Source organism: Hippocampus bargibanti, linkage group LG16 (assembly GCF_051943395.1).
Source record: "Hippocampus bargibanti isolate YZ-2025 linkage group LG16, ASM5194339v1, whole genome shotgun sequence".
Lineage (NCBI taxonomy): Eukaryota > Metazoa > Chordata > Actinopteri > Syngnathiformes > Syngnathidae > Hippocampus > Hippocampus bargibanti.
The window spans coordinates 14,323,436-14,350,766 of record NC_142749.1 but is presented as its reverse complement, the minus strand read 5'-3'; the positions used below and the strand labels follow the sequence as shown (position 1 = coordinate 14,350,766).

Sequence of the window (27,331 nt, the reverse complement as noted above, 5' to 3'; positions counted from 1 at the left end):
TCCAGTTAAGGGTATGGCGGGGAGCTGGAGCTCATCCCTGCTGGCTTCAAGCCGCTTCCACTGAATTCAGGCAAGTATACCGCAACATCCGTGCCGTTTTTTTGTTTTATTTTTTATTTTTTTACTCATCAAATTACATTCAAAAATAACTCAAATAACTAGCTAGCTAGCTAACCAGCTATTAGCGATGTAGTTAATAGATAGCTAGCTAGACATGTAGCTAGCGAGCCAGATAGCAAATAGATAGCGACCTCGCTAGCTAATATTTTTAATTTACAAATGCATTTCAGAGCACCCAAGGACACTTTTCAATTAAAATAACGATAAACACCCAAACAATAAAAATAAGATATATAAATATATATGCAGCACAGTGTCTTCCAACTATTTGGGCAGCAATGACGTTGTACCATTATTGGTGCTTATACGTATTTGGAAAACTTTTCTATATTTCTAAATTATATTTATAAAACTTTTTTCATTCATTGAATGTGCGCCTTATAGTCCGGTACGCTTTATATATGGAAAACGTTTGACAATACACCATTCATTACTAGTGTGCTTTATACTCCGGTGCGCCTTCTACACTGGAAAATATGGTACTACTTAAATCTATTTTTTGGTGGATCTTCATACATTGTGTTACAGTGTATTTACTTTATTTAATTTTACTATGCCCAATGTTGACCCCCCGCCTTGTAGTCAAAATTGAGCATTATTGTGTAATACGTGACAGAGTGGGTTAGATCACATTTCATTAGATTATTATTGACATTCTATTTAGCACAAAAATGTGCTAAATAATGATTGATTGTGCAGATCAGCGTTTAACTGCGCCCTCTGTTGTCACTTTTCCATACTACAGCTCAAAGATTAATCCCATCTGTCAATGCTGGTTGAGGAAAACCAACATTTGGGATTTTTCTGCATCCAGGCAAGGTCTTTTTTTATCCACAAAAATGTCTTTTTCTTGTCTGTGTGTAAATAAAACTTGTATAAAAGACTACATTACCCACAGTTCCCTCCAGTTACGCGACCGTTAGCGATATTGACTGGGTCGTAGAAGATTAGGCCACACGCGAAGCTTAATGTGTTTCTTCTCATCGTCTTTGCTCTGCTCTCCCCGTGCCAGGACAAGAAGTTATTGACTCCTTCCTGGATGTCATGACTTGACCGACTTCCCCCTCGATCTACCAGAAACGTTGCGAAGGAACATCAAAGCCATGAGGTTGAATCCACTGCAGTGGCTGCTGTTTTTGACTTCCTTTCAGAAGGCGACTTCTCAGGTGTCTGAATGGATCGAAGAGGTCGACTTTAGTGGTAAGATGCCGCCTTGTTTCATTGTTGACGAAGCTCGTTTTTAGATTAGATTAGATGAGCCTTTATTTGTGTCACAGTGGATACATTTACATTTCACAGCAGCAAAAACAAAATACGGGAGCTGCTATTGAGGCAGCTACTCTTGCGGCGCCATCTTGAAGTAAAAAATGAACAAAAAAAAACAAAATAATAAACACAAAAGACACATAGTCGTCAATCTTGAGCACTTTCTGCGCGCTCTTTGTTGCATGAAGCAATTCTAGATGAAGGAGGAGAGGATCAAAGCGTCCTTTTCACCAGTGGATCAGAAACGTCATGGCGGAAATGTGCAGGTCTTCTACATGCTAAATGTTAAAAGCAAACACGAAGCTGTAGCATCCATTGACGAAAGCAGATTGTCTCGCATCTCCCGCCCTCACGTAAATCCGCTTCAATTCCAAGCCGCGGCAGTTCTACATACCCATCGCCGCTTGAACTCAAAAGTTGTGTTTTTTTTTCAAAACCATCAACTCTACAATCATTTTACTTATACTGAAGTCCATAGGTGCAGTAGCTTTGCACAGAACAAAAAAAAGTAATGAAAGTATTTCCAGCAGGGGACACAGAATGGATTGGGCCAGCAGATTTCCTGAGAGATATTTACTGGTCAGGGACAGCACCGCTTTGTCTTTCCGGTTGCAAGGCGCTCCACCAGGAGCTCAAACGAGACCCCTGCGGTGACTCCACCTGCTGCTGGTTAGGTTACAAGTCCCTGTGCAGAGGTAATGTAACAATAAGGGGGGGTTTATAGAACAGTCCAAATCTTCTGTATATGTGACCTTTACATTTTACTGTTGTTAAAGCGCTATATAAGCTGTCTCTCTAGCTAGCTATCTCTGTAGCATTCTAACTAGCTAGCTATCTCCCTAGCTAGCTAGCATGCTAGCCCTCTAGCTAGTAGTTTCTCTCTAGCTAGCTACAGCTAGTGTTTATTCTACAAAAGGAACTAGCCAAAAATAGTCATATTCATATTCTCCATATAAATACCCAGCGGATAAATGTCAATATACCATAATCACGACTAGCTTTCGCTAGCTAGCCATTAGCTCTCTATTAGCTCTAGCTATCTATGAGCTATCTATTAGCTCAAGCTATTTATCTATTAGCTATCTAGCTAGCTTTCTGTCGATTTGAGTTACTTCCGGGTTGAGTGAACGCTGGCGCGTATGGCTGCCGCTGCTTACCCACAGAAAAACTTATCCTGTGAAACTCTCAAGTGACCTTGAGAGTTTCGAAAGGCACTTATAAATGAAATGCATTATTATTATTATTATAAATCAAGATGTGTTGTATTTTTTGGCAGTGAACTGTGGGAAGCCAGATGTGGATTTTAATGGAATAGTTTCTGGAAATGCATGGTGGGTGGGAGCTGAAGTGAAGTACTCTTGTCGTCCTGGTTTCCTTCTGGTGGGCAACGCCACCAGGACATGCCAAGCTAATGGCCTATGGACTCAAAAACCTTCTTGCCTCAGTATGTAAACACAACTTTTAACGTCTTAAAATGGCCTCCGCCGCCTTTCTCAAAATCTTTTATTTTGTAGGAATGTGTAAAAAGGGCTCCATTGAAATCAGCGAGAGGGAACTCAGCGGGACTTGTAACACCACCTGCGCTTATAAAAGCTACTCTGGTCCTCCAATACGAGGTTGCACTCAGATCCAAAATTGTAAGAAGAAAGAAACCGGCTGGAAGCGTTTTTTTGCTCAATGCGTCCCTTGCATCTGCGACTGCGCTTTATCGTGCCGTAAGTCACTTTGGAACTTCGACATGCTTACAGAACTACAAAATACTTCCCTCGTACAGTTACTTTACAATTTGTCTTTTGTCTAGAAAGTATAAAAAGTGAGCCTTGTGTTTAACTTATTTACTGCCAGACAATGTGCAAAAATGTGTTCACTCCAGTGCCAGGGTTTTTGTCATTGTCACTCAAATTTCACAGAATATTGAGTTTTCGGACGACATCAACATTGAATGCAGCATAAGAAACCTTAGACTATATTCTTTCATCAGAAAAAAAGAGTTAATTCCTAAATGATACGGGTCTGGAGTTATCTGAGCTTGAAATGAGGGTGGCTGTCAGAAATGCAATGCAATACATATTGATTTACATAACACTTTAACGGCTGTAGCTGTAACAAAGCACGGACATGGACAAAAGGCAAATGCTGCCCCCTTGTGGAAGTGAAAAAACATTGCCAGAGGTCTGACCAGCGCTTTATCGGCACCCAAGCATTAAAAAAAAAAAAAAAACAACAACAAATTCGGGAATGGCGCTCTGTCATATTTTCAATTCCCAAATAAATGTGTGAATGGCAGCGAATGAGTTAATGTGTCTGCCACGAAGTCGAGATGTTCCGGGTTTGAATCTTAGGTTCGGACCTCCTGTGTGGCCTTTGCAAAGGTGGCTTTCTTCAAGGTACTCCACTTTCATCCTAAATTCCAATAAAAGGCATTTTGGTTTATTAATTGAAGGCTTTAAATAACCGTTGTTAAAGTGAAGGCCCGTGGGCCAAATCTGGCCTGCCACGTCATTCTATTCGGCCCGCGAAAGCAAATCAAACTTGTGAAATTTCATGAAGTCCCAACTAAATATTCAAATTGTCTTATGTAAACTACAATAAGGCATTATTTTTTACTTCAAATTTGAAAAATAGATATTCATAATTTTTTGTGCGCTCTTTTTTTTTGTGCTAAACATTCTAATGGCTTCAACCAAATTCATAACAGCCCCCCGAGAGGAAACCGGAACTACAATGTGGCCCGCGTAAAAAAATGACCTTGACACCCTTGCTTTAAATTGTACCTTCAAATAAACAATTGCTTTTTAAATAACAATTGTTAATATTGAGCGAATCCGGGTGCAGTTGTCGTAATCGTAAATCATTTTTCAGAATCGTTCAGGCCTAAATGGATATGTGTTTGACCACCCCCAACCCCATCTCTTTTCTATGTTTTCAGTCTCTACAGGATAAAAATAATGACAGGAGACATCACCCACGGAATAGAAAAGCAGAAGATTGGTCGCCTAGGATGTCACCAATCTGCGGATGTCGACACAAGTAACGGTTGATATGAATTGAATCACTTCCTTCCTTTCTGTTTTGAGCTCTCATGACGGGCCAGGAGAATATTTGATTTCCTCGACATGTTATGAGAGTCAATTTTTTAAAAAGTGGTTATGATTTCAGTCTCCATGAGTATGTACAATTTAAACCTCCACGCATGAGAAAAACGTGTAGATTAGTGACACCGTCGCTTCGTCCATCTGTCCCAGAGGGACCTGAAACTTTAATCTCATTGCGAAAGGGAGGAGCATCGATACTAAAGCTCACGAGAAGGAGTTGGGGGAGCATATTTAACACAAAAAAATGCAGTTCCAGGCTTTCATTGAAGACGTCAATTGTTTGATTTAGTTCATCTTTATTTATCACGACATGTGAATCATTTAAGAAGTCAGTTTACGGTACGTTAGTTTGTGCATTACCAATGTTCACCAATAGGAGGTGCTGTTTTTTGTTTTTGTTTTTTTTTGTCCTGCATCATCTATGAAATCTAAAAGATTTTCACTTTCACTCATTCATTTCGGAAGATTTCAAGGTCTTTGAAGACGACTTTTTGGCCCATGTGCTGAACCTCAGCACAATGTGTTCGTATTCGGTGGGCATGTAGCAACCAATTCCTGCAACAACAAAAAAAGGACAAGTAATATTAGTATTATTCTGAAGGGAAAAAATACTGTACCACTCATTTCAACTTAACTCATCCATTGCCAGGTGATATGTAAAAATAAGAATAAAAATACATACAATACACTTTTATAAGCGCCTTTCAAAACTTAAGGACACAAATGTGTCCACTCCAGTGCCAGGGTTTTTGTCATTTTCACTCAAGTTGCAGCACCCACAGAATATATTTAGTTTTAGGACTACATATGCATTCAATACAGCATAAGAAACCTTATACACTCTCTTCTTTCATTATGAAAAAAGTTATATGGGTCTGGAGTTATCTGAGCTTGAAATGGGGGCAGATGTACAAAATAGAATACATTCATAAAATAATTCCCAAGTTATATGGGTGTGGAGTTATCTGAGCTTGAAATGGGGGGCAGATGTACAAAATAGAATACATTCATATTGATCTATATAGCGCTTTAACAACAGCTGAATCTGGAACAAAGTGCTAACATGGACAAACGCTGCCCCCTCGTGGGAGGGAAAAACGTTGCCAGAGGTCTAACCAGCGCTTCATCAGCACCCTCGCAAAATAAATAACCAAAACCCGAACAACATCAGGAATGGCGTTCAACGTCATATTTTCAATTCCTGAATAATATTCCGAAATAAAGGATTAACACACTAAATCTTGGAGTACCTGAAAATAGGCAATGAATGAGTTAATTCAACTCCCCCAATGCGGAAACTCACCCACGTCCAATTGCGTATATTCCCCCGAGTTCTCCGACAGAATCTCCCAAAAAGTTTGATCCTGCTCCGATCCGGCTACCCCATTCACGCTTTCCAAAAACAAGCCGTAGTTTGGGTCTTCTATCACGGTGAACCTGGGTTGGAGTTGCGACGTGTTAGCGATACAATTCGGAAGACGGAGACTCATACACAAGTGAGGTCTTACTCAAAACCAGGGTGCGTTTGCTGGATTCTCCTCATAGCACCCAGTAGCACCCCTCCGTCCAGGACGGACGTGAAATACGTCTCGGGGGTCATGTTGGAGAGGTCGTTTATCACAGACAGTTGGATGGCAACGGAGGCTTTTCCTCCGTGGCCAGTTTCGTGAAGGAAAATGAATCGTTAGACACGTAAAGATAATATAGTACATGTATGAACATTTTCATTGGCTCATCCTCGTCGAGTTTGCACTGATTGTAAACCAAACAGTTGTTCATATTTTTATGACGTTTCATTCTTGTTTGTTTTTGTCAGATTTTAGTGTGCATTTATTTTTTTAATGCTTCCTTTTAGATTTTAACTCATTCGCTGCCATTCCCGAATTTGTTCGAAAATTGAAAAATGTGACGTGGAGCGGCATTCCCGAATTTGTTCAGGTTTTGTTTTTTCTTACAGGGGGTGCCGATATAGCGGTGGTTAGACCTCTGGAAATGTTTTTCCCCTTTCAGCTGTTTTTAAAAGCGCTATATAAACCAATATGTATGTATTACATTGTATTTTGTACAGCCGCCCCCATTTCAAGCTCAGATAACTCCAGACCCATATGACTTAAGACTTAACCCCTTTTTTTCTGATTAAAGAAGAGATATACATATAAACAAATATGTATGTATTGCATTGTATTTTGGACACCCATGCACATTTCAAGCTTATATAACTCCAGACCCCTATAACTTAGGAATTAACCATTTTTTTCTGATGAAAGAAGACAGTCTAAGGTTTCTAACGCTGTATTGAATGTTTATGTAGTCCTAAAATTCAATATTCTGTGGGTCCTGCAATATATAATACAAATATGTATGTATTGCATCGTATTTTGGAGAACTGCCCCCATTTCAAGCTTAGATAACTCAAAACCCATATAATTTAGGAATTACATCTTTTTTTCTAATGAAAGAAGAGATGTATATAAACCAATATGTATGTATTGCATTGTATTTTGTATATGCACCCCCATTTCACGCTCATATAACTCCAGACCCATATAAGTTAGCAATTAACCCTTTTTTGTCTGATGAAAGAAGACAGTCTTATGTTTCTAACGCTGTATTGAATGTTTATGTAGTCCTAAAACTTAATATTCTGTAGGTCGTGCAATTTGAGTGACAATGACAAAAACCCTGGCACTGGAGTGGGCACATCTTTGCACATCGTCTGGCAGTGAATGAGTTAATCTGTTAGTTTTAGTATTAGTTTTAGTTCTTCCACAAAAAAAAGCTTATCGCTGGAGTATTGTGTTGAGTTCATTATTAAAACAAAGTGGATTGAAATCGCGGAATAACTGTTTAAATTTTCTTCCTTTAGGATCGCTTAGTGCCGCTTATCGTCCCTTTTATATCCGCAAAACTTTCATTTATAGTTTGCTTAAAAACCCTTTTGTTGTTTGTTTTATCTCATGAATTATTATTTTTTTTTCCACTTGCCAGTTTTCTCTAACAATAATATCCATGTTACAAACAGCTCTTAGTATGATCAAATGCAATTCACAGCCACTATAGCAAACATCGTGAAAACAGTACCCAAGCATAAACACCGTCCCCTTCCAAGTAAAGTTTTTAAAAATGCAATATAATCACCTCTTATCATAAGCGACCCCCGAATACAAACCAGCAGAAGGACCACAAAGGGAAGCACAGTTCTCGTCGATGCCATCTTGCCTGATCGTCCCCTTCCCTGTCGCGCTGACTGTATTTATACATCAGGTTACGTGGCCCTCACGTGTACAGCAAACACGCGCCCTTACAAGTACATGGGATGGGTAAGTACATCCTTTGTTGAGTTTTTTTTTTCCACCACCCAGTATCTTAAAAGTCCTGACTTTCAATCTTTATGGCGGAGTGACTTATTCCTTGTCGTCCTAATGATGGATCACCCCGCTTTAGTCGGTGAAAAGGTTGCAAAGGCCAACCCCTTTATTTCCACAGGGCAAATATGTCATTATGCAATCGGGATTAAGATGATAAGAGTGGAGCAAATGGTTGTATGTACTTAGTTCATTAAAAAAATGCTATGATTATATTCTGCTATTGGTTATATTCTGTCACTGGGAGCTGTTTTATTTTTTTTTTTTATAGCCTTAGCTAAATGAAATAATGTGTTCCCTCATAATAATAATAATAATCAGAATCAGAATCATCTTTATTGCCAAGTATGTAGGACACACAAGGAATTTGTTTCCGGTAGAACACGCTGCACTAGTATCGTTGTCAAAAAAACTGCTAAGTGGCACTATACAGTTCCATTTTGGCTACTGTTGAAAGAGTTTAAAGAGTTAATGGCTTGGGGGAAGAAGCTGTTTAAATGTCTGCTGGATTTGGTGCGCATGGATCGGTAGCGCCTGCCTGAGGGGAGTAGCTGGAAAAGGTGGTGGGCAGGGTGCGGAGGGTCCAGTAGGATTTTCCGCGCCCTAGTTTGGATTCTTGCAGTGTGCAAGTCCTCGAGAGTGGGTAGGGCGGTGCCAATGATTTTTTCCGCCGTCCTAACTGTCCGTTGAAGTCGGATTTTGTCCATTTTTGTGGCGGCCCCGAACCAAACGGTGATGGAAGAACACAGGATGGATTCGATGACAGCCGTGTAGAAATGTTGCAGCACCTCCTGTGGCAGGCCATGCTTCTTTAGCAGCCTCAGGAAGTACATTCTCTGTTGGGCCTTTTTCAGGATAGTGTTGGTGTTGACCTCCCACTTCATGTCCTGGGAGACTGTGATTCCCAGGAACTTGAAGGTCTCAACGGTTGACACCAGGCAGTAATAATAATCATCATAATAATGATCATTGTGTTAGATTGAATTAATAATAATTATTAATAAATAACAACATAGCTAATAATAACTATTCGTAAGAATTCTAAATAATAATAAATTAATACTGATACTTTAAATAAAGTAAATTAAGTAAAATAATAAATGACTACTAATAATAACGATAATAATAAATTACTCTTAAAATAATTCTAAATAGTAGTTAATACTGCTACTAATAATAAACAATACTACTAATAATTTAAAATAATAAAACATTGCTATTAATAATAATAATGCTAAATCATAATACATTAATACTGCTACTTCTGATAATAATAAATTACTATTTATAATAATAATAATTCTAAATAATGATAAATACTGCTACTAATAATAAATATGACACTACTAATAATAATTCTAAATAATAATACATTACTGTTATTAATAACTCTAAAATTTCATAAAGTAATACTGCTAATAATAATAAATTACTATTAATAATTCTAAAAATAATAAATAAATACTGCTACTAATACTAAATATGACTATTACTAATAATTTGAAATAATACATTACTATTATAATAATAATAACTTAAAAATTTAATAAAATAATAATAAATTACTATTAGTAATAATTCAATAAAATGAATTAATAATGCTACTAATAATAAATTATACTACCAATAATAATAATTTTAAATACTAATTAATTAATAATATTACTACTAATAATAATAATTAAGCATGGTTATCACAGGGAAGGTGAAAGGACAACCTTGTCTAAAAATGTCACGCCTGAGGAGGATGTCGAAGAGGAGATGAAGACAAGACTCAAATGTGAGTATATTAAAGCGCCGGAAATTGCAAACCAAATTCAATGATGATTAATATTCATATCACGGCTCTATAGGTGAACTTAAACATCACGGACCCATTCACACACCCTGTAACCGGACCCTGTGACCGCTGTCCTTGAAATGATTAATACACCAAAACTGTGTTTGCCCTAAAATGGACAAATATGGACCTAGTCTAAAAAGACCATCCCCAAAATAATTAATTCATGTTATGCTCAGCGTATTCTTAATAAGAGTGTTTGGTCACTAACAAAGCTGATAATATCTTGACATTACAATTTGCTTTACGGGGTCACACCAAATGATGCGGTGACCAGATTTGACCCCGGGGCCTTGAGTTTGACACCCGTAAAATGACTCTGATGAGATGACTCTCAAGGGCTCCCGTTAACCGGCGGTGAACAGGAGACAGATGTGATTGGCTAAAAAAATAATAATAATAAGATATTGATGCCCCCCCCGCACCCCCTTTGGGATGATGTCAGACATGTTGAACGCTAGTAACCCTCCCCCTGGTTTGATTTATCGAAAATAAAACTGCCACTGCAGCATCAGCAACGGGCCGCTGCGCAGGTGCGGGCCGTTCAAGAGACAGTGGAGAAACGCAAATCTCCTCGTGTGTTACATACGTACCTCATGGTTTTAAAATAGCCAAACGCTGAGCGAGGGTTTTGATTCGGCGGAGGGATAAAATTCATCGTTCGAAGTGAGTGACAAAAAAAAGAAGAATCGACTTGGTTGTTAATCAATTATGTTGTAATAGTTCGTCAGTATAATTGAATATTATTAATTGAAAAAGCAAGGAAGTGCTCGATATTATTATTTTTATCGACGTTATTATCGCTAGTATTATCGATATTATCCTCAACATTATTAATATTGATATTATTTATTTTCTACTACTTATTTTTCTTCTCTGCGCAGTCGCAAAGCAAACCGGCGTGCGCACCCCTCACAACCTGACCGACCTGAACGTCGGACGTCCGCACGTCGAGTTCCAGTTGCAGCATTTGAGTTCCATTCCCGTACCCCCCCCCCCCCTCCTTAGCCGGAAGCTAATCAACGAATCATCTCGTCCTCATCCTCCATCTCAAAATATCGAATGAAAATTTGGGGACGCGAGCTCGAAGCGGATGGATACATCTAAAGATAAAACGGCGGTTATCTGATGGCGAACTGCAGTCACGGTTCGACACCGGACATGATTTTAATCTCAGGAGTCGCCTGCGAAGAGGATGCGGGATGATGATGACACCACGAGCGGCTGCCGCACCCCTGGAGGTCTTTTGACGAGAAACAGCCGTTTTCGTTATACCCACGCAAAGCAACTGGATTGTTTTTGACCTGGATTCGACATCAACGCACCGGGTGGGACTATTTCTTGGTGTTTCTGATGTACGTACTGGGATTTTTGTGGTGATTTTTTTTTTTGTTTTCCTGAAAAGATCAAGATCTCCTGTGGACTGTTGCTATCCCACCCGGGGAGGGAACACGGGCGTCACGCTTGGTGTTTACGGCCCACAACAACAAGTAAGTGCAACCGTGTGTGTGTGTGTGGGATGCAGCAATGTGAAGGAATGTCTAAATGTTCGAAATGAGCTTTTTCTCCTTGTTAGATTTTTAAGAGCATTTTGATTCTTGTCAATTTGTAGCTCATGCTTGCTAATTTTTCTTTACGCAGAACAGCTTATTAAAAATAATAATTCACCAAGGGGTAATATGGTAGATGGTGATTATAAGCAAGTATCTGCATCAGTTTTTAAAACTGAGGTTATAATCCCAGTTTAGGCCTTCCTGTCTGGAGTTTGCATGTTCTTCCTGTGCTATTGTGATACTCTCCCACATCCCCATAACACATTTCCTTATTGATTGAAATTGTCCATAACTGTAATTGCCTACTAGAATGATTTGTCAAGTGACTGGCAACCAGTCCATGGTGTACTCCGCCTCTTGTCAAGTCAGCTGGGATTGGCTCCAACTCGCATGCTAAAATCAACACTATCAAAAAAATGATGCATTGATATTGAGTCATAAGCCAAAAGCACCCATATAGTGAACTTTTACTCGCTAACATGTGCTCACATGTCCCGGTTGTGGATGCCACACATGACATAAGAGGCAGGGGCGCCTTCATCTGAGTAAGAAGCCATTAAAGTCAGTTTTACAGGGCCTATATGCAGCCTGGTAATGGAAATTCACTAATGGCATGGTGATCAATAAAAAAAAAAAAAAAGCCACGGTCAAGGTTCTTCATGTGAGCGTGTTTTACTCCGTCTCGCGCGAGACGGGATTGGCTGCAGTGTACGTTTGTGCACGCCGGTCGTCGGAATGAGCAGGTTCGGTCAATGGCGTGGTCTTTCGGGAAGTATGAAAAGCACCACACTTTTCTTCTCGTACTGTTTGACGCCGGGTACCTGTTCAAATAAATTAATTAATTAATAAATATATAAATACGGTGTGAAATACATAAACCGCTTATTTATAAATAAATATTATATATGATAAAGCAATAATTTATAAAATACATAATTTTACAATAATTTATAAAATACATAATTTATATAATTTAATAATTAATAATCAAATAATTTAATAATTTATAATAAATAGTTTATTTACTTAATAAAATAGTTTATTTACTGAATAAAAAATAATAAATATGTGTGTATATATATATATATATATATATATATATATATATATATATATATATATATATATATATATATATATATATATATATATATATATATATCAAATAATACAAACGTATTTATAAATAAATAATGTACTTATATATGATAAATAAGTTATAAAATAAATAAATGATTTATTTATAAATACATAATTTAGTAATTTATAATGAATAGTTTGTTTAAAATAAATATTTTTTTATAAATGAAGAAATAATTTACTTATATATGACAAATGAATACTTTTTAAAATACATAAATAAAAAACTTATTTATAAATAAAAAATATTCATTAATAATAAATATATATTTTTATTTATCATAAATAATTACTTTACAAATAAATGAATAGTGTACTTATATATGATAAGTACTTTATTTATTTATTTATAAATAATAATAAAGTTTTTTTATTCATGATAAATAAATACATCATTTATTTATTTTTAATAAATAAATAAATACTGTGTTTCTTTATAATAAATAAATACATAAATAATGCGTTATTACAAGCGGTGGGAAGGGCCTTTTTTCATTCAAATTTTCGGCTCAATGTGATTTGTAAATTTTCATTTTGACTGAATTGCAGCCGACACGGCGACGGGCGAGCTAAATAGTCTGTGCACCATTTTTTCCCCCGTTTCAGTATGGCTGAAAAGACGGACGGGGTCTCCGTCAGCATCCCCATGGAGGAGACCAAACTTCACAGCGGGGCACCCCCGGAAGCGCCCCTGCTCACCCACCTAAAGAAAGTGGAAAATCATATCACCGAGGCCCAGCGATTCACCCACCTCCCACGTCGCTCCGCTGTGGATTTGGAGTTTAATGAGTTGTCTTACACCATTCGCGAAGGTCCCTGGTGGAGACGGAGAGGTAGGTTGCATCTATCTGGAAACCAACATGACTGATGTTAACTCATTCACTGCCATTCACAAATTTATTCGGGAATAGAGAATATGACGTAGAGCGCCATTCCCGAATTTGTTCGGGTTTTGTTTTTTCATGCTTGGGTGCAGATAAAGTGCTGGCCAGACCTCTGGTGAGGTTTTTTTTTTCCCTTCCACAAGGGGCAGCATTTCCCCTTTTTCCCCACTTTACAGTCACAGACAAGCATAGGTACTATAATAAATAAAATACAATCACACATAGAATACAATTATAAATAGAAACAAGAGAGAGAGCTACACAGAAAATGCAATTTTATATAGGTTCTCGTTAAATGTTATGTTATCAACGTTAAATTGCGATATGTATGCATTGCATCGTATTTTAGTATTCAAGCTCAGATAACTCCATATAACTTAGGAATTAACTATTATTTTTATGATGAAATAAGAGAGTTTAAGGTTTCTAACAGTGAATTGAATATTTATATAGTCTTAAACTCAATATTCTGCCGCTCCTGGAATTCAAGTGACAATGACAAAAACCCTGGCACGGTAGTGGACACATTACAGAAAGTGCTGAAGAATGAATGATTCTCTGTGTCTTTGTGTTATATTATTTGTTATTATTATTATTATTATTATTATTATTATTATTATTTTACTTTATGTTACGTCCGGGTTGAGTGAACGCTGGCGCGTGTGGCTATCGCCGCTCACCCTCAGAAAAAATATCCTGTGACTGAAATGTATTATTATTATTATTATAGTTATGATTATTATGATTATGCTTATTATGATTATGATGATGATGATGATTATTATTATCTGGCAGTGAATGAGTTAATTGGAAGAAAAATATCTTTTTTATTAATTCTCTCCTTGGCGTCCGCACTTTCTTTTGTCTTTCAGCCGTAGTAAATAATTGACGCGCCGCGTCGCTGTTTACATCGTTCTTTCCTTGTGTTGCCGATGAGTCACACATGATTGATCGAAGCATTGAATCGTGCCGCCCTTCATCATGATGAAATGATGTCCAATCCAAAGCAAGGTCATCGTGACTTACCCACAAATCTACCCGCTCTGATCTTGATGTTTACATTTTATGTAGTTTTGATAAGGCGGGTGTGTTCGATGACATTGTATTACAATCAAGACTCTTAAGTCTAAGTGCAATATTGAGTATTTATTAGGCGGTGCTGATTAGACAGAAAGGTCCGAGCAGAAGTCAATGTTGTTTTTTCTTCCCTTGGCTCATCAAATCTGTCTTGCTGTCCTAAAAAATGTGCTTATGTTGTCTCTATGAGCTCATCAACTCACAAAAAAGTGCTTTGTTTTGTTCCAACCACAAGCAACATTTTTCAAAATAAGCCATCAAATCCTGTCCGTAAATATGGCCACTGAATCAGAGACCGGAGGTTGCTACGCGGGAGCACAAAAGAGATGTCTCGAGCTCGTCGCGTGGCCAATGGGCCGTACGCGGGAAGGGCAATGGATGATCATCATCCTGCTCGGGGGATTAATGCAGCGTTTTCTCTCCTTTAACGGCCTGGCGGTAAAATAGTTCAAATTTATGCGCTAGCTGGCGGCCAGCCATTAGCGACACATTTTCTGACTTGTAGTCATTTAGTACTTTTTTTTTTAGCTCAAAACGTTGATACAACCTGATTTCATATTAAAAATGACCTTTGACCTTGGGGGGGGGGTAACACCAGTGGCGGGCCGTGCATGTCACTCATAAGCCTTCAGTAGTGCTACGTCTGAATCAATCCACAGCTGCAAATGTGGTGCGATTTACTACACGTCCACTAGAGGGTAACATTAGCCAGGAAATAACATGTGACTTGAAGAAACTCGGTAGAAAAACTGTCATTAACTCATTCACTGCCATTTATTCGGGAATTGAAAATATGTCATAGAGCGCTATTCCCAAATTTGTTCGGGTTTGTTTTTTTTTCATGCTTGGGTGCCGATAATGCGCTGACCATGGCCTCTGGCAAGAGGGCAGCGTTTCCCTTTTTTCCATGTTAGCGCTTTGTTCTAGCTGCAGCTGTTGTTAAAGCGCTATATGAAGCAATATGTATGTTATTGCATTGTATTTTGTACAGACACCATCATTTCACAGCGGCCCCCATTTCACGCTCATATAACTCCAGACCCATATAATTTAGGAATTAACTCTTTTTTTTCTGATGAAATAAGAGATATATAAACCAATATGTATGTTATTGCATTGTATTTTGTACAAACACCCTCATTTCAAGCTCATATAACTCCAGACCCATATAATTTAGGAATTAACTTTTTTTTGGATGAAAAAAGAGATACATAAACCAAAATTTATATATTGCATTGTATTTTGGACAGACGTCCTCATTTCGAGCTCATATAACTCCAGACCCATATAATTTAAGAATTAACTCTTTCTTTTCTGATGAAAGACGCGATATATAAACCAAAATGTATGTATTGCATTGTATTTTGAACACCCCCCCCCATTTCAAGCTCAGATAACATTAGTCAGTGATTCAGATATTTTAGGCCAGCAGAGAAGGCCTGGCAGGCCCTGATGACCCACCACTGGGTGGCTTGTGGAAGAATTGGGAGAGTATGAAAATTATTAGTTTTAATGTTATTTTATTTTTGCTGCTACCTTGATTAACGCCGCAAAATGTTCTGACCTGTCAATCAATTTGCTGAGAAATTATTGAATAATCTGAAATTCCTCTTCTTCAGGCTACAAAGCTCTCCTCAAGTGTCTATCCGGAAGTTTTAACAGCAGGGAGCTGATTGGAATCATGGGACCCTCCGGAGCTGGGAAGTCCACCTTGATGAATATCTTGGCGGGATACAGGTGAGGAAATATGTTAACAAGAGTGACGTCGGCACTGTTGCTCATCGATGAAAAGGATTTTTTAGCTGTCATCTGTACTTCTTTGAAGGTGTCGAACGTTTCGCTCCTCATATGAAAAGCTCTGTCAGCGAACTAAAATTGTGCTGGTAGCTCTGGCCTTATATATAGGGGTATATATATATCACCCGAAAAGCTTCGTCAGCGAACTAAAATTGTGCTGGTAGCTCTGTCCATATATATATATATATATATATATATATATATATATATATATATATATATATATATATATATATATATACCCCTATATACTACTCTGTACTTCTTTGAAGGTGTCGGGGATTTCGCTCCTCATCCAAAAAGCTTAGTCAGCGAACTAAAATTGTGCTGGTAGCCCTGGCCCTATATATAGGGGTATAAATATCATCCGAAAAGCTTCATCAGCGAACTAAAATTGTGTTGGTAGCTCTGTCCCTATATATATATATATATATATATATATATATATATATATATATATATATATATATATATATATATATATATATATATATATATATATATATATATATACATACCCCTATATATATATATATAGGGCCAGAGCTACCAGCACAATTTTAGTTCGCTGACGAAGCTTTTCGGGTGATATATATATATATATATATATATATATATATATATATATTTTTTTTTTTTTTTTTTTCGGATGAGGAGCGAAACATCCAACACCTTCAAAGTACAGATGACGGCTGAAGAATCCTTTTCATCGATGGACCACTCTTGGACAACTAAGAGCTTCCACAACTGTTGCTCATCGTTTGTGTTTGGGGGTGCAGGGAGACGGGCATGAAGGGTCAAATCTTGGTGAACGGTCGCCCGAGGGATTTGCGGACCTTCCGGAAGATGTCTTGCTACATCATGCAGGACGACATGCTGCTGCCGCATTTGACCACTCGGGAGGCCATGATGGTGAGTCCATTTTGGGGACATTTTTTGGACATTGTTGTTGTTTGTTGTCTCAATGTTGTTGTTTTCTCTATGGTTTAGGTGTCGGCCAATCTGAAACTCAACGAGAGCATGCAAGTCAAAAAGGAACTGGTGAGTCCAAGCGAAAGGATTCCGCTTTTGACGGCGAATCGGGTGTCCGCGTGACGGTTAGCATGTCGTTTTTGTTTCAGGTGCATGAGATTCTGACCGCTTTGGGACTTTTGGACTGCGCTCCCACGCGGACCAACTCTCTTTCGGGGGGTCAGTGCAAAAGACTCGCCATCGCCCTCGAGCTCGTCAACAACCCTCCCGTCATGTTCTTCGACGAGCCCACCAGGTTACGGCGTCGCCTTGTTGTTTTTGCGTCATCTCCGCGCGATTGCTAATTTTTTTTACGTGTCCCATCTAGCGGCCTGGATAGCGCGTCGTGCTTCCAGGTGGTCTCCCTCATGAAGTCGTTGGCTCTGGGGGGGCGGACGATCATCTGTACCATTCATCAGCCGAGTGCCAAGCTCTTTGAGATGTTTGATAAGGTAAGCCCAGTTGCCTGCGCTGCTTTCTTTCTATTAGCCGGTGCGGAGATAAAGTTGGAGCGGGGAGGTGTTGTCGCTCGGGGATCTTGTTTTATAAAATAGATAAAAAATTTTAATCATGCTAATAATGATAACATTAATCATAATAATAATAACATTGATGATAATAATAATAATAAGAAGAAAACAAATAATAATAATAAATAATAAAACCAATAATAATAATAATAATAAAACTAATACAAATAATACAATAAATAATAATAGCAGTCGTCAAAATAATAGAACTATTAATAATAACAATAATTAAATTAATAAAACTAGTAATACTAATCAAAATAAAAGTACGAAGAAGCAGAACAAGCAAATAATAGTACGAATAAAACTGTTAAAAACGAATTTAATAATTACACTAACACACTAACAATAACACTAATAAAATGACTACTATTAATAATATAATAATAATAGTAATAATAAAAATCATACAATTATTAATAACACCAATAATAACAAATATAGCAATAATAATAATAATAATAATAATAATAATGATAATAATAATAATAATAATAATATGAAGAGGAAAAATCAGTGCAAAACAAATAGTAATAATAAAACAAATAATACCAATATACAAAATAATAAACTGATAATTGGATTGGATTGGATTGGATTGGATATGCCTGTATTCGTCTCACATTGGAGAAATTATAATATATAATTATTATTATTATTAATAATAATAATAATAATAATAATAATAATACATTTCATTTATGAACACATTTCAAAACTCTCAAGGTCATAATAATGATAATAATAATAATAATACATTATTATTATTATTATTATTATTATTAATATAAAGGGGATCACTCCAATGTAATATTAAAAAATGAGAGATAGAATTACCGCCGGTAAGATTATAACTAGACGTAAATAATTATGTATTATTATTATTATTATTATTATTATTACTGTTATTATGAGTGTTATTATTATTATGATTATTATTACTAGTTATTTTATTATTTTTTTATTATTAGTTTTATTAGTGTTATTATCATTTGGTATTATTACTAGTGTTATTATTTGTATTACTACTGTAATACTACTACTACTACTAATAATAATGATAATAATAATAAAAATAATAATAATAATGTATTATTATTATATAATAATAATTTATTAATATTATAATAATAATAATGTATTATTATTATTATTATTATTAATATATATTAGTGTTATTATCATTTGGTATTATTACTAGTGTTATTATTTGTATTACTACTGTAATACTACTACTACTACTAATAATAATGATAATAATAATAATAATAATAATAATAATAATAATAATAATAATAATGTATTATTATTATATAATAATAATTTATTAATATAATAATAATAATAATGTATTATTATTATTATTATTATTATTATTATTATGTATTATTATTATATAATAATAATTTATTAATATAATAATAATAATAATAATGTATTATTATTATTATTATTATTATTATTATTATCATTATTATTAGTAGTAGTAGTAGTATTACAGTAGTAATACAAATAATAACACTAGTAATAATACCAAATGATAATAACACTAATAAAACTAATAATAAAAAAATAATAAAATAACTAGTAATAATAATCATAATAATAACACTCATAATAACAGTAATAATAATAATAATAATACATAATTATTTACGTCTACTTATAATCTTACCTGCGGTAATTCTATCTCTCATTTTTTAATATTACATTGGAGTGATCCCCTTTGAGTGTGGATCCGCTCCCCCAAGTCTAAAATCCCTTGTTTTTTATCTTCTAGTTGTACATCCTCAGTCAAGGTCAATGCATCTACAAGGGCACGGTCCCTTACCTCATCCCTTATCTAAAGAACCTTGGCCTCCACTGCCCGACATATCACAATCCTGCCGATTTCAGTGAGTGCCGGCCGAGTCTCTCCCCCGTCGTCTTTCGAGGCTTTTCAATCAACGCGCTTATTCATCCCCGCCTCCCTTCTAGTCATCGAGGTGGCGTCAGGAGAGTACGGTGACTTGAACCCGGTGCTCTTTGAGGCGGTCCAGGGTGGACTCTGCTCCGAGGAGGGCAAGAAGAATTCCAGAGACAAGAGCGACTCGTCTTGTCCGTCTCAGTGCCACAGTGTGAGCCATTTGGACCAGTCGAGTGCATGATGATAGAAATTCAATATGGTGGAAATTACATTTTGACAAATTTGACATAAAATATCTTTCACATTCTTTTTAACCCTCCTACCAAGTTATCAGGTTACATAAAAGAGTAGTAGTAGTAGTATGCTTATTTGCAAACCATCTGGGAAATGGATTGTTTTTGATACGTTGCTTCCTTCCCAGGACACGGGAACCCTTGAGAAACACAGTTTTGCCACCAGTACCTTCACCCAGTTCTGCATCCTCTTCAAAAGAACCTTCATCACAATCTGCAGGGACACGGTAAAATTTCACGAATGTATTCGGGAATTGAAAATTGTGATGTGGAGCGCCATTCCCGAATTTGTTCAGGTTTTTTTTTTTTTCATGCTTGGGTGCTGATAAAGTGCTGGTCAGACCTTTGGCAATGTTTTTCCCCTTCCAAGAGGAGGCAGCATTTACCTTTTATACAGCCGCCCCCACTTTCAATGCAGATAACTCTATAACCATGTAAGCAATTGGTCAATTGTTTTTGTTTTCTTGTGGGAGTGCCAATAAAGCACTGGTCAGACCTCTGGAAATATTTTTACCTTCCACGAGTGGGCATCATTTGCCTTTTGTCCATGTTAGCGCTTTGTTCCAGCTTTAGCTGTTGTTAAAGCGCGATGTATTGCATTGTATTTTGGACAGCCACCCCCATTTCAAGCTCAGATAACTCCAGACCCAGATAACTTAGGAATTAACTATTTTTTTGAATGAAAGAAGAGATATTTTAAACCAATATATATGTATTGCATTGTAATTTGTACAGCCACCCCCATTTCAAGCTCAGATAACTCCAGACCTAGATAACTTAGGAATAAACTATTTTTTTAATGAAAGAAGATATATCTTTAAACCAATATGTATGTATTGTATTTTGTACAGCTGCCCCCATTTCAAGCTCCGATAACTCCAGACCCAGATAACTTAGGAATTAACTATTTTTTTCTGATGAAAGACGAGTGTATAACGTTTCTTACGCTGCATTGAATGTGTATGTAGTCAATATTCTGTGGGTCCTGCAATTTGAGTGACAATGACAAATATATATATATATATATATATAAACCAATATGTGTGCATTGTATTTTGTACAGCTGCCCCCATTTCGAGCTCAGATAACTCCAGACCCAGATAACTTAGGAATTAACTATGTTTTCCTGATGAAAGAAGATATATATATATATAATTAATTAAAAAAATAAAATAATTAAATTCCTCAGGTTTCTTACGCTTCATTGAATGTTTATGGATTCCTAAAACTCAATATTCTGTGGGTCCTGCAATTTGGGTGAGAATGACAAAAACCCTGGCACTGGAGTCGGCACATTTTTGCACGTCATCTGGCAGTGAATGAGTTAAAAACTATTACAATCGATGAAATGATTAAAAACGATTTCAAAAAAGCACTGTGATGTTTGGTAGGTGCTGACCCACCTCCGAGTGATGTCCCACCTGTGTATCGGAGTGCTGATTGGTCTGCTCTATCTGAAAATCGGAAACGACGCCAGTAAAGTCTTCAACAACACGGGTTTTCTCTTCTTCTCCATGCTCTTCCTCATGTTTGCCGCCCTCATGCCCACCGTTCTAACCTGTAAGATATTTCGCCCCGGTGGCCTGCGAAAAGCGACTCACAAGGTCAGGAACGGAAAATCACTGGGTGATGTTTTACTCCCCCAGTTCCTTTGGAGATGTCGGTCTTTGTAAGAGAACACCTGAACTATTGGTACAGCCTAAAGGCCTACTATTTGGCGAAAACAATGGCCGACGTACCATTTCAGGTAATGTTGCATCGATTTCATACTCGATAGTAACTTTCCCATGTCAGGTTGAAAGTAATGTAATGTAATATATATATATATACACAATAAAGTCTCGTTATATCGATATTCAAGGGAGTCCGAAAAAATATCGATATAACCGGGACTATCGATATATCCGACCCTGTTTGCATGTAATTTTCTCCGTGCGTGCATAGAAATAGTATCGATATAACCGGGACTATCGATATATCCGATATCGATATAACGAGACTTTACTGTGTATATATATGTGTATATATATATATATATGCATGTATGTATGTATATATATATATATATATATATATATATATATATATATATATATATATATACAGTAAAGTCTCGTTATATCGATATCGGATATATCGATAGTCCCGGTTATATCGATATTTTTTCGGACTCCCTTGAATATCGATATAACGAGACTTTACTGTATATATATATATATATATATATATATATATATATATATATATATATATATATATAGCATTGACACGCACGTGGTGATATGACCACAACAATAACAATGTGCTCCCCCAAACACCTCCCCCCCCTCAGGTGATTTGTCCAATCATGTACTGCAGTATCGTATACTGGATGACGGAACAGCCTCCGGAGGCTGGACGCTATGTTCTCTTCATGGCCTTGTCCACGTCCACGGCCCTGGTAGCCCAATCGCTGGGGCTGCTGATTGGCGCCGCGTCCACGTCCCTGCAGGTAAAGACAAGACAAACCCCATCCGCCCCCCCCCCCCAAAAAAAAAAAAAAAACACCAAAAACTTTTGTGTTAACTTAGTCACTGCCATTCATCAATTTATTCAGGAATTAAAAATATGACATAGAGCGCCATTCCCAAATTTGTTCGGGTTTTGGTTTTTCATGCTAGGGTGCCGATGAAGCGCTGGCCATGGCCGCTGGCATTGTTTTCTTTCTTTTCCACAAGGGGGCAGCATTTCCCTTTTTTTACATGTTAGGGCTTTGTTCCAGCTTCAGCTATTGTTAAAGCGCTATATAAACCAATATACATGTATTGCATTGTATTTTGAACAAACACCCTCATTTCAAGATCATATAACTCCAAACCCATATAATTTAGGAATTAACTTTTTTTCTCTTTTTTTCCCCATTTTTTTCTATTTTAGCGCTTTGTTCCAGCTTCAGCTATTGTTAAAGCGCTATATAAACCAATATGTATTGCATTGTATTTTGGACGGCCACCCTTATTTCAAGCTTATATAACTCCAGACCCATATCATTTAGGAATTAACTCTTTTTTTCCCCATTTTTTTCCCATTTTTTTCTATTTTAGCGCTTTGTTCCAGCTTCAGCTATTGATAAAGCACTATATAAACCAATATGTATTGTATTGCATTGTATTTTGGACAGCCACCCTTATTTCAAGCTTATATAACTCCAGGCCCATATCATTTAGGAATTAACTCTTTTTTCCCCCATTTTTTTCTATTTTAGCGCTTTGTTCCAGCTTCAGCTATTGTTAAAGCGCTATATAAACCAATATGTATTGTATTGCATTGTATTTTGGACAGCCACCCTTATTTCAAGCTTATATAACTCCAGACCCATATCATTTAGGAATTAACTCTTTTTTCCACATTTTTTTCCCCATTTTTTTCCATTTTAGCGCTTTGTTCCAGCTTCAGCTATTGATAAAGCACTATATAAACCAATATGTATTGTATTGCATTGTATTTTGGACAGCCACCCTTATTTCAAGCTTATATAACTCCAGACCCATATCATTTAGGAATTAACTCTTTTTTTTTCCCATTTTTTTCCCATTTTTTTCTATTTTAGCGCTTTGTTCCAGTTTCAGCTATTGTTAAAGCGCTATATAAACCAATATACATGTATTGCATTGTATTTTGGACAACCACCCTTATTTCAAGCTCATATAACTCCAGGCCCATATCATTTAGGAATTAACACTTTTTTCCCCATTTTTCCCCATTTCTTTCCATTTTAGCGCTTTGCTCCAGCTTCAGCTATTGTTAAAGCGCTATATAAACCAATATACATGTATTGCATTGCATTTTGGACAACTGCCCTTATTTCAAGCTCATATAACTCCAGACCCATATCATTTAGGAATTAACTTTTTTTTTGTGATGGAAAAAAAAAATCTTTGTTTTTTTTATGCTGCATTGAACGCCTATATAGTTCTAAAACGCAATATTATGTGAGTCTTTGAATTCGAGTGACAATGACAAAAACCCTGGCACCGGAATGGATACATTTTTGCACAGTTAATGAGTTAAGAGTACCTAAATATTTTCAAAAATGTCAAATATTTTAAAAATGAAAGATTTGTTATTTATTTTTTAAAGTCACAGAGAGCCACATCATTTTTTTTTCTTGTTTGTAACAGGTAGCAACATTCGTCGGTCCAGTCACTGCCATCCCTGTTCTCCTGTTCTCTGGCTTCTTTGTCAATTTTGACACCATTCCCAAATACCTGCAATGGAGCTCCTACGTATCCTACGTCCGGTATGCTCTTATATCTTCACCATTGCTGATGTTCCAATTATTGAACATCCAAGACACACTGTATACTCATTCCGTTTTCCCACTTCCAGGTATGGCTTCGAAGGAGTCATCCTCTCCATCTACGGGATGAACCGCACTGAACTCGAATGCCCGGGCCTGGTGTGTAAATTCCAAAAACCGGAAGAGGTCCTGCAACTTCTCGACGTGGAAGATGCGAAGCTCTACGTAGACTTTATGGTATTGGGGGTTTTCTTCTTCATTCTCAGACTGGCCACTTACTTCGTTTTACGCTACAAAGTCAAATCGGAGCGTTGAGGGCGATCAACTAACTCCCTTTGATAATCACCAACCTTTTCCTGGGTCCACTTCCTGCTATAAATTGCCCCGCCCCCTTCCGGCTCCGCCCCCTCCCCTTCCGGGCTGCTTAGATTCCTTCTATGGTTATCATCACAGCCTGAAAAAAACTGATCATCTTTCAATATGATCCACGAGGAAAGCTACAGAAAGCATGCTTAATTCAACTAAGGATCTGGAATGCACTTGAATGCTTGTTTTCAAGGGGGGCGGGCCCATTTCGTACTTTTCCCCGCCCACTTCTCAGAAATCTGGTGATCGGTGTCTGAATGTGAAACGCTGGCCCGTATTTCCAGTTCCAGGGAAAAAGTAGACCCTTTTGAGTGACTGTTGTTTGCCTTTGTGTGCTCTGCGATTGGCTGGCAACCAATTCAGGGTGTCCCCCACCTCGTGCCCGAAGACAGCTGGGATAGGCTCCTGCACCGCCCCGCGACCTTAGTGAGGAATAAGCGCTATGGAAAATGGATGGATGGATAATTATATAAACATAAGTTCTCTATTTGCTATCTAGCTGGCTAGCTATGTAGCTAGCTAGCTCAATCTCTATTGGCTATCTAGCTGCTAGCTAGCTCTCTATTTGCTATCTAGCTGGCTAGCTAGCTAGCTATTAGCCCTTTAATAATAATAATAATAATACATTTCATTTATAAGCGCCTTTCAAAACTCTGAAGGACACTTTACAGTCACAGGATATCTTTTCTGTGGGTGAGCAGCGGCAGCCACACGCGCCAGTGTTCACTCAACTCGGAAGTAAAAAAAAACAAAAAAACTAAATAAATAATATGACAACACAAAGACAAAGAGAGTCATTCATTCTTCAGCACTATTTATTTTCTATTTGAGTTACTTTCGGGTAGAGTGAACGCCGGCGCATGTGGCTGCCACTGCTCACCCACAGAAAACCTTTTTCTGTGACTGTAAAGTGACCTTTAGAATTTTGAAAGGCGCTTATAAATGAAACGTATTATTATTATTATTATTATTATTATTATTATTATTATTATTATTATTATTATTGGATTTGCCTTTATTAGTCTCGCATTGGAGAAATTTACATTTCACAGTAGCAAAGTGATGAAAGGAATGAAATTAATTATTATTGTTATTATTATTATTATTATTATTATTATTATATATTTCATTTATAAGCCCCTTTCAAAACTCTCAAGGACGCTTGACAGTCACAGGATATTGTTTCTGCGGGTGAGCAGCGTACTTTAGTTCGCTGACGAAGCTTCTCGGATAAGAACCTCCGACATCTTCAAAGAAGTACAGATGACGGCTGAATAAACCTTTTTTATTATTATTATCATTATTATTATTATTATTATTTTTAATCGGCTTTCCTTGAATTTTGTTCACACTAAACTGCCTCAGAATGACTTTCCTTCCCCGGCGCGATGGATCCTACTGGCGCACCGTCAACACAAATGATCAAATGAAATAATGGGGGGGACACAATAACTCTTTGTTTGTATCTCGAGGAGGCAACCTTGGAGGAAAAAAAAACAGAGTGGAAGGCTATCCGAAATGAACTGACTGCACTTAAGAAAAGTGCAGTAAGAGGGTGGGGGGTTGAGGGGTGTTGTTACTCTTCCGAAGCAATTCATCCAAGTACTTGGATGATTCTTCGCTCCTCCCCCGAGCTGCGATGGAATTCTCTTTTCTCGGCATTGCCAATGTCTGAGTGAGGCGCGTTTTTCCAAAACAATGCTCGATACTTGAAATGGCGGCTTGGGATAATCGTGTGCCTCCGAAGGAGAAACAAAACAAACTTTTGTCTGCTTCCGTCTTGGATGTTTGTCTCCTTTTCAACATATATACACACACACACACACATTCATACACACACACACACACACACACACACACACACACACACACACACACACACATGCACGCACGCAACCTTGTTTCAGGGCAATGCAAAGATTTTCCTGTAGACTTGCTAATGAAATATTTCTTATTCAATCGATGCTACTTAGTAATCCTAATTATCATGTATAAAAAAAAAATATAATGTAAGCATATAATCAATGATTGTACAGTGGATATGTTATGCTGTAAAAGCAAAAAAAAAAAACTACGATGCACTTTTCGGTTTATGTTTTAGAACCTTATTTATTTGTATGATATTTATCTTTTTTTTTTTAACTCATTCACTGCCATTCACGAATGTATTCGGGAATTGAAACTATGAGCGCCATTCCCGAATTTGTTCGGGTTTTGTTTTTTCATGCTTGGGTGGTGACAACGCGCTGGCTAGACCTCTGGCAATGTTTTTTTTTCCTTTCCACAAGGGGGCATCGTTTCCTGTTTTTCCATGTTAGCGCTTAGTTCCAGCTTCAGCTGTTGTTAAATCGCTATATAAACCAATATGTATGTATTGCATTGTATTTTGGACGACTGCCCTCATTTCAAACACATATAACTGTAGACCCATATCATTTAGGAATTAATTTCTTTTTTTCAGATGAAAGAAGAGATATATAAACCAATATGTAGTATTGCATTTCTGATGAAAGAAGAGAGTCTATGGTTGCTTACTCTGCATTGAATGTTGCACTGCCTTTTTTTTACAGCCGCCCCATTTCAAGCTCATATAACTCCAGACCCATATAATTTAGGAATTAACTCTTTTTTGCCTTTTTTCCCCCTTTTTTTCTATTTAGGCGCTTTGTTCCAGCGTCAGCTGTTGTTAAATCACTATATAAACCAATATGTATGTATTGCATTGTAATTTGGACAGCTGTCCTCATTTCAAACTCATATAACTCCAGACCCATATAATTTAGGAATTAACTCTTTTTTTTCTGATGAA

General features: G+C 36.9%; 3 protein-coding genes across 7 annotated transcripts; 2 read left to right on the top strand and 1 right to left on the bottom strand.

Annotated features, from left to right (window-relative positions):
* Nucleotides 1-1,073: 1,073 nt before the first annotated feature.
* LOC148886598 (C4b-binding protein) lies at nucleotides 1,074-4,900 on the top strand. 3 transcript variants are annotated; one of them, XM_089017216.1, is made up of 5 exons: nucleotides 1,074-1,320; nucleotides 1,914-2,081; nucleotides 2,663-2,830; nucleotides 2,901-3,023; nucleotides 4,316-4,900. In XM_089017216.1, the coding sequence occupies exons 1-5, from the start codon at nucleotides 1,224-1,226 to the stop codon at nucleotides 4,327-4,329; spliced, it is 570 nt and encodes a 189-aa protein (XP_088873342.1). In that variant the 5' UTR covers nucleotides 1,074-1,223; the 3' UTR covers nucleotides 4,330-4,900. The 3 variants fall into 3 exon arrangements, with proteins under 3 accessions (XP_088873342.1, XP_088873341.1, XP_088873340.1); XM_089017215.1 differs by having other exon boundaries at nucleotides 1,078-1,320; nucleotides 1,917-2,081; nucleotides 2,901-3,101; XM_089017214.1 differs by having other exon boundaries at nucleotides 1,080-1,320; nucleotides 2,901-3,101.
* LOC148886597 (cobalamin binding intrinsic factor-like) lies at nucleotides 4,758-7,776 on the bottom strand. 2 transcript variants are annotated; one of them, XM_089017217.1, is made up of 4 exons: nucleotides 7,621-7,776; nucleotides 5,990-6,141; nucleotides 5,785-5,918; nucleotides 4,758-5,036 (listed from the first exon to the last, which is right to left on the bottom strand). In XM_089017217.1, the coding sequence occupies exons 1-4, from the start codon at nucleotides 7,693-7,695 to the stop codon at nucleotides 4,927-4,929; spliced, it is 471 nt and encodes a 156-aa protein (XP_088873343.1). In that variant the 5' UTR covers nucleotides 7,696-7,776; the 3' UTR covers nucleotides 4,758-4,926. The 2 variants fall into 2 exon arrangements, with proteins under 2 accessions (XP_088873343.1, XP_088873344.1); XM_089017218.1 differs by having other exon boundaries at nucleotides 5,990-6,131; nucleotides 7,620-7,732.
* A 1,752-nt stretch (nucleotides 7,777-9,528) lies between these two features.
* abcg4a (ATP binding cassette subfamily G member 4a) lies at nucleotides 9,529-25,413 on the top strand. 2 transcript variants are annotated; one of them, XM_089016729.1, is made up of 17 exons: nucleotides 9,529-9,626; nucleotides 10,571-11,014; nucleotides 11,092-11,176; nucleotides 12,986-13,212; nucleotides 15,960-16,077; nucleotides 16,917-17,049; nucleotides 17,128-17,178; nucleotides 17,259-17,404; nucleotides 17,477-17,600; nucleotides 19,459-19,573; nucleotides 19,656-19,795; nucleotides 20,006-20,104; nucleotides 21,269-21,437; nucleotides 21,524-21,624; nucleotides 22,210-22,368; nucleotides 24,038-24,156; nucleotides 24,246-25,413. In XM_089016729.1, the coding sequence occupies exons 4-17, from the start codon at nucleotides 12,987-12,989 to the stop codon at nucleotides 24,469-24,471; spliced, it is 1,926 nt and encodes a 641-aa protein (XP_088872855.1). In that variant the 5' UTR covers nucleotides 9,529-9,626; nucleotides 10,571-11,014; nucleotides 11,092-11,176; nucleotide 12,986; the 3' UTR covers nucleotides 24,472-25,413. The 2 variants fall into 2 exon arrangements, with proteins under 2 accessions (XP_088872855.1, XP_088872856.1); XM_089016730.1 differs by lacking the exon at nucleotides 9,529-9,626 and adding an exon at nucleotides 10,195-10,352.
* The last annotated feature ends 1,918 nt before the right edge of the window (nucleotides 25,414-27,331 follow it).

What these genes read in the sequence shown, in the direction of transcription:
- LOC148886598 (XM_089017214.1), top strand. Translation starts at nt 1,224, where the DNA reads ATGAGGTTGAATCCACTGCAGTGGCTGCTGTTTTTGACTTCCTTTCAG. An exon ending in CGAAGAGGTCGACTTTAGTG is followed by an intron (nt 1,321 to 1,913) that starts GTAAGATGCCGC and finishes AAGTATTTCCAG; the next exon opens with CAGGGGACACAGAATGGATT. An exon ending in TCAAAAACCTTCTTGCCTCA is followed by an intron (nt 2,831 to 2,900) that starts GTATGTAAACAC and finishes TTTATTTTGTAG; the next exon opens with GAATGTGTAAAAAGGGCTCC.
- LOC148886597 (XM_089017217.1), bottom strand. Translation starts at nt 7,695, where the DNA reads ATGGCATCGACGAGAACTGTGCTTCCCTTTGTGGTCCTTCTGCTGGTT. An exon ending in GGGGGTCGCTTATGATAAGA is followed by an intron (nt 6,142 to 7,620) that starts GGTGATTATATT and finishes CTTCACGAAACT; the next exon opens with GGCCACGGAGGAAAAGCCTC. An exon ending in ATATACGCAATTGGACGTGG is followed by an intron (nt 5,037 to 5,784) that starts GTGAGTTTCCGC and finishes TTGTTGTTGCAG; the next exon opens with GAATTGGTTGCTACATGCCC.
- abcg4a (XM_089016729.1), top strand. Translation starts at nt 12,987, where the DNA reads ATGGCTGAAAAGACGGACGGGGTCTCCGTCAGCATCCCCATGGAGGAG. An exon ending in TCCCTGGTGGAGACGGAGAG is followed by an intron (nt 13,213 to 15,959) that starts GTAGGTTGCATC and finishes CCTCTTCTTCAG; the next exon opens with GCTACAAAGCTCTCCTCAAG. An exon ending in GTCCGTCTCAGTGCCACAGT is followed by an intron (nt 19,796 to 20,005) that starts GTGAGCCATTTG and finishes CTTCCTTCCCAG; the next exon opens with GACACGGGAACCCTTGAGAA.